Consider the following 11,615-nt stretch of genomic DNA (forward strand, 5'->3'; position numbering starts at 1 on the left):
CTCTAGTTTTAAAGTGTCACATGCAATGTTATCTAATCTAACCACAATAAAATTTAGCCTAAATATTATAGTTATTAACGGAACCAAATCGATCATCAAGTGTGGAACCTGGAAATCTGGACAATTTGTTGTTGGTAAGTCATGACGCCATGCCTCTTTCAGAGGTGGCAATAACTTGTGACGATGCAGTCTTTGTTTCGAAGAATCCCACCATAGTATTAGTAATGCCCGCTTTATTTAATTCCCTTTAAATTGATGCAGATTCTTCTTTTCTTGTCTTCAGACAAAGGAACAACTACTGTCTTGCAAATGAATAATACAGTACACTTTGGAGTTCTTTACTTAATTATTGTGTCTATCAATTTATTTTATAATAGTTTATATTTTCCCTCACATGTAAGCAACAGTATTTTGATAATACCTCAATTTCATGTCATAATACTTATAACATGATAGCTAGTTTTAGTGTAAAATTAAGCTAGGCATGACATGATAATTATATTTATTTGTAAAAGATTTTATAATTATAAGATCTTATATATTCAAATCAATTTTTCATTTGTATATTATGTCATATACTAGGGTTTTTTATTTAAATAAATTAAATCAATATTTTATCTATTGAAATAAATAATTATAAAATTATTACGAAAATACGTTTTCTAGTTTTATCTCGTTTACTTTGTAAACAAGATATATGTATTTATAAATATAAAAATATAATTTTTAAAAATAATAAAAAATATTAATAATTTAAATTAAATCAAACTCTTAAAAATGAAACGTTCAAATAATAGAAAAGATGGACGATTTTAAATAACATAATAAAAAAGATGGAGGTTTTAAAATACTATATGTGATTTTAACGATTAATGAAAGTATCACGTAATTTAAATAGATATTTATAATTGAAAGACGTATTTTCGTAATAATTTTTATAATTATTTATTTTATTAAATAAAATATTTATTTAATTATTTAAATAAAAATTTCTATACTAGATGTTAATTTTAAAACAAAGTAATTTCACTAATTTGCCCTTTGTGGGCAGTTGGAAGTTGGGAGTTGGGAGTTGGGAGTTGGGACCACTAAAATGGTATAAGGATGAAATCTATTATTATTATTTGATTATTTAAATACTACACACGTATCATGGAGTTCATACAGCGTGACAATTGATAATTATTAGGCACTATATCATGTGTAATAATTAGATCTTTCAAATCCATTGTACTCTGCATAATTATTTTACAATAATGTCTACTCAAACATATGTATCATTTAAAAGGATAAATTATTTTTCTAGCTTTTTATTTTGGAGGGTAGGGGGGACTGGAAAACTATTTTAATAGTTTGATACTGATTAGACAACATTATGTTGTTTCAAAAATTAAAAATCTTTTAAGATTTTCTGTATTCGTTGTTTTCCTCATTGGTAAGATTCGTGACAGGGAGATTCAGAATTATAATTTCATGTAAAAGACTTAAATTTCTACAACTAATTTACTCTTAGCATTGTTCACTCTATTTGTGCTAGTATCACCTCTTTTTAGATGTTTGCCTGCTTCATTAGTAATTTTGACAATAAGCCAATAGCCTTGTTCATTTCTTATGTATTCTTTATTTCTCATTTCTTACCTTTGAATTTGAGGGAAAAATATTCTCTGTTATATATATATCTATATTTCTCATGCTAGGAAGTTTTGTTAAATTAGTTACATAATAATATAATAGAATATATAATAATTAAAGATGAATAATCTTCGTCATCTTGATAGTTAGGCAGAGCGACCTTCCCTAAGCACGTGGCACGAACGTTCCTTCACATTCGTCATTCATTACACATTGGAATTGGACGGAAAAAAAGCATCTTTTCTTCTAATCAAATCAATTCATGAAAAGATTAGGGTGGCCTTTCTCAAATTAGTTCATAAAAGTTTAGGCAACAAACAAGTACCGAGCATGCCGTGCCCTTTCCCACATTTAGGATGTGCAAACAAAAATTTCTTGTATAATTTAAAACTGAGTGTAATCTTTGTGTTTCTGTATACACTATACACCTCATGGTGGTGAATTACATTTGAATTATCGACCAGGACCATCGGCAAAAAAAAAAAATGAAACTACTTCACATCTTTTCAGTTGAGGGCCCTTAAAAATTAAAAGAATCATATAACCAACACTTATGACTCAGTATAAAGAATATTTTATGTGAGGGCAACAACCATAGTCACACCTATGCATGTGGCATTCATACAGAAGAATTGCCCTGGCAGCTATTATTACACTTGCAAACGATTGAGCTTTGCAATGCACCGAATTCCTTTGAATCCGAGAACCGTTTTGTAGCAAAGCAGAAAGCTTACCAACTTTAGAATGCACCATGACCATGAACCAAAGCATTGGTTCTTTTTTGGCTTCAAACACGAATTGGTAGGCCATAGTTTTGGTACACCCTTATGTGTCCATCCCATCCTGCTGTTACAATTACTTGGCCCCACATGTGAGAATTCGACATTCCCTTGCAAGCACTTCTCAAGAACTTGTACTCGGATTTATACATCTTAGGCGACACTATGGTTTGGCACGGATCTGCGAGTGCCTCCTCGGGCCAAGTTGGAGAAACCTTTGGGACTAACTCTGACAAAAATCCACGGCCCAAGAAGAAGCAATCCGGGGAAGAGAGGAATGACTTGTGATTGAAATCGTCCCTCAATGACGGGGACAAGAGTGTTCCTGGCATTTGTTCCATGCCGCACCAAGGTATGGCAATTGCTGCGTTGTGGGACAGAAAACACTCGGAAGACCAAACCTTCTTCGCCTTGGAAGTATTCCTGTCATGGCCATTGTAATTCCAGACACACACATTTGAATCCTCACTTACTGAAACAATGTGTTTCCCGTCCAATGTGAAGGAAGCATGCATCTGACCAGCACTTTTTAGGCCTGAAAAGTGAAAGAGAAGAGTGGTATGAATAATGATGTACTTTTGTCAAACTCTTATCCTACAGAGGGCATTTTATGGGATGTGCTTGAGGAGATTTTCAGAGAAAGAATGGATACGAGGACCTACCCTTAAATTTGTAGATGACATCAACTCCGGAAAGTATACAGACGTGTGAATCAGCAGAAGCAACCAACAATTGGCTTGTGTCGATTGGCGAAAACTGAAATGATAAGATTATAATCACTATTTGACAAAGGAAGGATGATTACAAATCAGAAAAAGGGAATGACAGAGACAACTAACCTGAAAGCCAGTAATCCTCTTTCCTGCTGTCTTCTTTTTGCCCCATAAGTTTAATTGAGCATTCAATTGCATATGATCATCTAAACAAGTAAAAGAAAAAGGATAAAAATGAGAGTTAGAAACTAAAAAGTTATGGGAGAAAATTATGGGTTAAGGGAAAAATTAAAAGCAGCAAAACTATTATTTGAAAAACATATGCATTTCTACTTCCTATTCCTCCCGGCAAAATATATGCATACCTATTATATCATAGAAACGGCAATTGCCTGCCATAGTACCCATAATTGTGCCCTGCAAAAATAAGCAAACAAATTTTAGGTCTTAGTAACAAAGGAAAAAAAATTCACCAAGCATGTTTTACTGCTAAAATTATAACATAACAGACCTTTCCATCAGGGCGGAAGCACACAGCAGTGACTATCTCTCTGATATCAATGTAATCAATAACCCGGCAACGAAGAACTTCCCAGATACGCACTTTACCATCAATTGAACCACTGATGAAGATGTTGTCATTTATGGGATTGAAATGCACACATGTAACTGCATCAAAGACAACAAGTACAACAGTATTGTTTAGCAAAACAACACACTGTAAGGAAGAAATTATACAGGCAGACACATGGAACAAACAATATTATCCAAAATTGTTCATATGTTTACATAAGGCAGAAGAGGCTCACCATAATTATTGTGGGAAAAAACACCAAGGCAGCTGTCTGTTCCAACTTGCCATAGGCGGACTGTCTTATCAACAGATGATGACAGTAGCAACTGCAGCAAATAAAATACGAGTATAAAGAACAGAAAGTTCCAAATCATAAGCAAATATAAGGATAAGACATACAAGAGTAATTGGATTCTTTAGGAAACTAACCCCTCTCTTCGACCATGAAAGGTCTAAAATGTCACCACTGTGGCCATGGAACTCGTGCAAAGGTTTCCCTGATATTCGGAAGGTCTTTGGTGGGATAATCACACAGGTTGAATCAGATGATCTCCTCAACTTCTCTGTTGTAACTAATTTTTCTTTATCTACATCAAGGGGAGTTACAAATGAATAAGTGTTCATTTTGAAGTATATACTTGAGGGATCATTGTCCAAAATGTGCAATTCACTCGATCTTTCATCCTCAACCACCTTCCACACACGTACAACGCCATCTTCACCACCGCTAGCCAAATATTTTCCATCAAGGCTGAACTTCATTGTCAAAATAATACCCTTATGTGCTTTAAACTCCTGCTCAGTGTAAACAGAGGAGAGCTCCTTAAATCGCTTCCCATGTGTATGAACTCGAACTCTTTGGATCCCAGTTACGTCTGAGGGATCAAAGTCTTTGTTCTTCATTTCATGAAGACCGTGATCATGAACAACACAAGCCACAACACCCAACTTCCTTAGCCAACCCCTCTTCACTCTCTTTTTTCTAGCAGCCAAAAATCTTGAGTTCTCAGCCTCCCTCTGCAAATATCTCCGAACCAAAGGTGACTGCCCAATATTTCTGTGAAACTCTTCCAAGCTAATCAATTGGTTAGACCCGACAACACGCAGTGTATTAGGTGTTCCATCTTGATCCAATTTATCCATAATGTACTGTGTCCCGTCATCCAAATTCTTTATCATACATGCCAAATTCTTATCACCCCCGGAATTTTCTAGTGAGCTCAAATTCGCACTCGACAAAGAATCCAATACAATCTGGCTTGAGGTAGAGGAAAGAGCACCCTCTGCAAAACCAGAAGTTCTTAGCACAGCCCCACTGGTGGCCGTGACTCGGTCAACTCCACGAGAGGATGGATCAGCCAAGTCGTCCTTTCCCATGACTGAATTCACATCCCAATCAGATTCTAAACCCACCCATCTTAGGAAATTGAGCCGTCTCTGGTGAACACTTTCAAGGTGGTTGTTGTTTGTCCAATCCGGGTACCAAGTGAAATGTCCATCCCTAGAACAAGATTCATCTGATTCTGACAAACTAGAACAACCATCAGAACCAGAACATAAATCCTCACGGGTATCATAGAATTGGTCCTCATCCCCTTCCATAACAACCCCCTCTTTTTCCCTTTCCCCAATTCCAACCGTATAATCCCAATCAGACAGAGATTCCTTTATTTGAAACCAAAAAACACAAAATTACACTTTACTTTATTTTGGGGAAAAGGGAATCCAAAACAGCTGCGAGGATGAAAAACCATGAATCAGGAACAAACAAACTAACGAGTCCAGAACCCCAAAAAACAGGTGGGGGAAATTGGAACATGAAGAGTGTAAAAGAGAGAAAAAGAAAGTGTATTGGCTGACCTGTGTGAGCGTCAAGTTTGAAGATTGAAGGAGAAATCGGAGCAAAATCATAGGGATCTTCGCTTCATGTTTCCGTGTTGTGTTGCGAAAGTCTGCACTGTTCATCCACAGGGATACCTAACCACACCCACTTCTGGTACGGCAGAGAGAGAGAGAGAGAAGCCTCAAAAATAAGCCACGAAATGAAAAAATAAAAAAAAAAAAAGAAGAGAGTTTGTTATTGAGGGAATAATGAATAAAATAATAATATTGCGGAAAACATTGCCTCGTAATGAGGGTGTGTATGATGAAGTGCGAGTTGAACGAAGTTGGTCCAACGCCAACAATAACAACTACAACAGTAAATGTTGGATCTTCTTTTTGTGCATTTAGGACCAAGTCCTCTCTCTCTCTCACATTAAGATGTTGTTACCACTCTGACCAAAAAAAAAAAGATGTTACCACACAACACTTACTCTTCAACGAATCACATTCCTTGCTTTATTCCACCCTCTCTCTCTTCACTTTTATCGGTTCCTAATGCTTCCTCTATTTTTTATAAAACAGCCTTATTCTTTTTTATAGTAGTATTGCCTTCAATTTGATTTAATTGATTAAAATTTATTAATTATTCAATTTTAATTGTGGGCAATCTATTTTTTAAGTATTCATAGAAATAAAATCAAGTTGAAGATTTATCTCTAACAAAAAATAAATATCTTTTTAAGCTATTTATGAAATTGTCAATGTTGTTCCAATGTATTTATGTATCTATATAGTTTCAACTAAATTTTAATTTCAGTAAAAAGGGACGCGGTTTGCTTTGTAAACAAAGAAAATAATTTTAAAAAAATGTGCGCATAGTTGTTTTTAAAGGTAGATCAACTTTGAATACGAATTTAACAAAATCGCAGTTATATTTGTTACTAAAAATATACACATCGTTACATTTATTAGTGGATGGGCTGGATCTTCTTTTTCTTTTTTAATAAAGACTCACATATAATTATTTAATTATTTTTAAATATTAATTTTATATGAAAATAATTATACCTAAATTTTTAATTTTGTTTTCTTTGTATTTGATTTAGGGAAGCTTTTTCCTTTTCAAATTTAAAAAAATATTATATATATGTAATGCCAAATATTTTTAATATAAAAATAAAAATAATATTTTAATTAAAATATTGATATTTAAAATGTATTATAATATTATACATATACAGAAAATACAGAAATTATTTTTTTTATGGATGAACTGGTGGTGTATTAGCGGTATATTGGCAAAGGAGAGAAATTACCGATGGGTAAAGCTCACTCTCAACACGCCAGGGGCATGGTGGCTGAGCCGGAGACAGACGTGGCGGCACGCCCTCAACACGCCAGGGGCATGGTGACTCAGTCGGAGAAACACGTGGCGGGACGCCCTCAACACGCCAGGGGCGTGCTGACTCATCACGCAGGGGGCGTGGTACTCGTGGCCTCGCCGAGTTCCAATGCTGCACCACGCAGGGGGCGTGTTGCAGGCCTGCCTGGATGCAGGGGACAGCCCCCACCCCGGGAACCAGCGCCAATATTGAAGCTATGTATATATGCAGTCCTCTTCGTGCTCTTCTTCTCCCATTTCATCACACACAAATTGCAGAGAGAAGGAAAGTGAGGAAAGTGCTGAAGCGTTGCTGCTGAAGCTAAAAAAAGAGAGAAGGAAAGAAAGTAGTGTGTCTGTGCAAGTGTATAGGCACTAGTGAGAATAGTGTAATGAGTAGTAGTTATTCGGTGAAATAAAATAATTATTAGTTTAAGAGATTAAAAAAAATGGTACGTAATTATATGGCGTCCGAAAAACATATTATCAACTATTTGAATCATCCTATTTATGTAAGTTGGCAAATTTTAATTTTTTTATGTATTTAAAATTTATTTTTTATGTATTTATATTTTTTAATGTATGTATTTTGTAATGTGAATATTATTTTGTGTATTTTATAAAGATTTTAGTAATATAATAATAATTTTTATGAAATAAACGTTAATAATAATAATAATAATAATAATATGTAGTTTTTTAATAATTTATTTTTTAACTTTTGCTGTTGTGAATATATATTCAAGAATAAAAAAATATTTTGGACTTTTTAACATAAATAAATATTGTATATTAATAAAGAAATAATATTATAATAAATTAAATATGTAAAAGGTATAAAATATATTTAATACATAAATATTAAAATAAATAAAGAATTTAAATTTTTAATAAGTAAATAAATAGATAGGTTATGTTAAATATTTTAATAAATAAAATATTAAAATAAATATGTGAATGTTTATTAAAATATTTATAAGGATTATTATTTAATTAATGTAACATATATCTTTGTTGATGCAGCCTAACAGGAATTTGTTGGTGCGTAAACTGGATCCGCCACAGACGTGGAATCCGATGGTGGAGAACTACTTACGCGCCACCGGATTCTACCACGTCTCTAGAATTTGAGTCATAAGAGGATTTCACCCCATGTTAGCTGCTCTGGTTGAAAGGTGGAGGCCTGAGACCCACACCTTTGTATTGCCGATCGATGAGGTTACAGTGACATTAGAGAATGTCGCTCATATATTCGGCCTACCCATTGACGGAGAGCCTGTCAGTGGATGGACAGATAGTAGTAGCGACTTCGTTCAAAGTCAGGGCATAGCGATATTCGGTCGTCAGCCATCAGTCAGTGATAATGCAAAGTCCTATATAAAGCTGGGTTGGGTTCGACGTATTAGAGACGCAGAGCTGTTGGACACTGAGGAATCCATCCGGCAATACTTCAGATGTCAGATCTTCTGTTTGTTAGGGTCGACTCTATTCACGGACAAGTCGACCGCATATGCCCATGCGAAATATCCACCATTGCTTCGCGATTTCGAGCGGATCCATACTTATAGTTGGGGGTCAGCATGTCTGGCACATCTTTACAGAACACTATGCCGTGCATCACGATATGATACAAAGGAGATGGATGGCCCTCTGAATCTGTTGTTTGTTTGGGCATGGGAGCGAATGCCGTGTCTTGCTCCCGTACCGAGACAAACGCTTCCACCGGCCGAGATACCAGTTGCCAGGAGGTAATAAGTCTTATTTTAGTTATATGTTATATTCATGATGCATGTTTAACATATGATGAGTTATTTAAATTTTTTTAATTAACAATGTTTCAGATGGAGTCATTCAGAACGGACCACAGCGTGGTCATCGAAGACCGTAGAGACATTCATGCATGATATAGACAACAAGCTTTTGCAAGTGAGGGACTTTGAATACCCTTAAGAAGTTACTGCCGATGTGTCTTATACAAAACATCCACCATGCTCTTGGAGGTTGCCAGTCGCCACCAGAACGATATACTGCTGCCCGTATTGACTCATGTTGGTCTGAGATCATACCCACGCCATCTTTTCTAACAACATACATTCGCAGATTCCTGAGAAAGAAGTGCCATGCATCAGTTGTCTCCCCTTCCACCAAGGCAAAGGCGATAGGCACAATGTTCTAGTTTCCATCTTGTGCAACAGCGACTAGAAGTGTACCTTTGTATTTTCCGTATAGGTGTATACCGTCAACCTGAACCAGGGGCTTGCAATGCCTAAATGCCCTAATGCATGGATTGAAACTCCAAAATACACGATGAAGTATTTTTACACCTTGCGCCTCCTCATTCCCGTTGTACAGTGGTCGTGTTTCTATTTGGACAACTGAACCAAGCATCTTCTGCACCATGACCGAGAGCCACCATGGCAAGGCTTCGTAAGAATCCTCCCAACCACCGAAAACGTTGGCTATGGACTTCTGCTTTGCCAACCAAGCCTTTCGGTAACTGATGGTATAGTTGAACCTTGACTGGACTTCCGCAATTATAGATTTCACCTTGATGGACAGGTCCGTCTCGACCAATGGCCTTATAGCATCGGCAACTGTATCTGAGTCCAACTTGGAATGATCTTGTGAAATCGTTCCGATCGTGCACGTGTGCCTACCGTTGTATCTTCGTATCTCCCAACAACCTTTTTTCCGTATCAAGCTAGCTCGGATAAGCCAGTCACATCCACGCCCGTACATCTTGCATTTTGCATAGAACGTCTGTGGCTCAGACTCATACACCTCATAGTCAACTCCTCTAGCAATAGTGAAACTTCTAATCGCTGCGACGAACGACTTTCTAGAACTGTATTCCATTCCAATCCGGAACTCCCCATCCTCAGCATCGGCAACGCCTATGTCAACAAAATTGAAAAATAGTAAAAAAATTTAAAGTTAAAAATTAAAATACATATCTTTAATAACATTTTAAGAATATTCAGCTATATTAATTTTCAGCGGTTCGATTAGACCGGTTAACTGAGTTTGACCGATTTTCATCGGTTCATTTTCGATTTGACCGATTCATACCGGTTCGTTTCCTTATTCGGTTTAATTAACCTACCGGACCGGTTTAATGTTTGGTTCACCGGTTTTCGAATAGAACCGGCGGGTCCGGTCCGGTCTGGTCCGGTTATGACAACACTGTTTATTGTTCAATCAAACGTATAAACTAACAAAAACTTATTATTTAGTCACCACGTACCTATGTTTGTATATTCCGGAAACTCGGGGGCATGCATGGCCTCGAGATCCAACTCACGTATAAAAGGTGGAACGTCCATCGGTTGACTGCTCGGCGGACGAACCACTACATTCTCTGCTGCTACCTCAACTACCACATCACCATCCTCATCTTCGTCGCCGGCCTCATAAGTGGCTTCGAAATCCTCTTCGCTGTCACTATTCATTCCTTCGTACACTGCACCTCTATCATCATGTATATCTATATCATTCTGAACCGCCACTGCCTCTACAGTTTCATACTCAACGTACACCTCAATCTGTGGGTGTCGCATCTGAGTCTGCCGGTGAATTTGAAACATGTTCTGCATACTCGTTTCATCAGTGATTGACATGACATCAAACTGTATTAGACCACCAAAAACTACAATCGGATTCCGGTACAGAATTCTGCTCACTCTTATTAACGTACTGTTCTCCATGCTTTTACAGAGGCCGTTCTGCAGCTCCATTAACGTCATCGTGCATGGAACCACAAATGAAAATGGATTCTGGGACACAAACCTCACTCCCTCATGAGTATTATGTATTATCTCACCGTTGCTATACACCACCAAGTTTGCAGTGCCCTCCATTGCACTAACAATAGCCTCAAAGAACACTCAAATCTTCTTCAGCATGCAAATGCTTTCGAGCTTTGCCTTATATAGAGAGGTGCACTTAACACGCCCCCACGTGCTGCCTGCCTCAGCCAATCACGCTTTGACACGTGTCAGAACGCCCCCGCGTGCTCGTTCAGCACGCCCCCCACGTGCCACCTCAGCACGCCCCCCCACGTGCTTCCCAACCTATCAGGTTTGCCACGTCAGCACGCCCCCTGCGTGATTTCCCCTCTGATCCATTCATGTATTGCCATGTCAGCACGCCTCCTGCGTGCTGACTCAGCACGCCCCCTGCGTGCTGCCCTGTTGGCACAACCACATCCATACACGTGGCTTCCACGCCCCCCACGTGGTTCAGGTAACACGCCCCCTGCGTGTTGCACTACCATCTGACACGTCCACATTCTTACAATACACACAATATACCCATTTTCAGCCAATACACCAAAATTTTTCCTATAACTAAATTAATGAGCCCAAAAAATAACACACCGAAATCGAGGAATGTGTTGCTATAATTTGACACGTTTTTTTTCTGTTGGTGACAATATTGCTATATATTCATCACATTTTTATGTGTTAGTCAAGATGTTATTCCATGAACAACATATTTCACCTGTTTACTATTAACTTATAAAATTCATTCACATGTAATTATATTAAATTATATTTTTAACAAAAATATTAATATTTTTTCATATAAAATAAAATTAGCCACGCGATGCACTAACAATTTTTTTTAGTCCTTCTATCATGTTAACTTTGCAAGAAAACAAGATAGTGGTATGGTTTTGCATTTATCTCAAACGGAATCGTTTTGAAAAGGGA

At 37.1% G+C, this 11,615-nt stretch overlaps 2 protein-coding genes across 2 annotated transcripts; one reads left to right on the top strand and one right to left on the bottom strand.

The window, feature by feature from the left end:
* Nucleotides 1-1,991: 1,991 nt before the first annotated feature.
* LOC112790741 (uncharacterized) lies at nucleotides 1,992-6,088 on the bottom strand. The gene is made up of 9 exons (XM_025833277.3): nucleotides 5,824-6,088; nucleotides 5,559-5,691; nucleotides 4,128-5,432; nucleotides 3,934-4,024; nucleotides 3,636-3,793; nucleotides 3,490-3,541; nucleotides 3,251-3,330; nucleotides 3,074-3,167; nucleotides 1,992-2,946 (listed from the first exon to the last, which is right to left on the bottom strand). Exons 3-9 carry the CDS (start codon nucleotides 5,298-5,300, stop codon nucleotides 2,420-2,422), a joined length of 2,175 nt encoding a protein of 724 aa, XP_025689062.1. The 5' UTR covers nucleotides 5,301-5,432; nucleotides 5,559-5,691; nucleotides 5,824-6,088; the 3' UTR covers nucleotides 1,992-2,419.
* Nucleotides 6,089-8,055: 1,967 nt separating this feature from the next.
* LOC112778861 (serine/threonine-protein phosphatase 7 long form homolog) lies at nucleotides 8,056-9,079 on the top strand. Its single transcript, XM_025823143.1, has 3 exons — nucleotides 8,056-8,651; nucleotides 8,745-8,829; nucleotides 8,912-9,079. The coding sequence occupies exons 1-3, from the start codon at nucleotides 8,056-8,058 to the stop codon at nucleotides 9,077-9,079; spliced, it is 849 nt and encodes a 282-aa protein (XP_025678928.1).
* The last annotated feature ends 2,536 nt before the right edge of the window (nucleotides 9,080-11,615 follow it).

The sequence above is a fragment of the Arachis hypogaea genome, chromosome 3 (assembly GCF_003086295.3).
Source record: "Arachis hypogaea cultivar Tifrunner chromosome 3, arahy.Tifrunner.gnm2.J5K5, whole genome shotgun sequence".
NCBI lineage: Eukaryota > Viridiplantae > Streptophyta > Magnoliopsida > Fabales > Fabaceae > Arachis > Arachis hypogaea.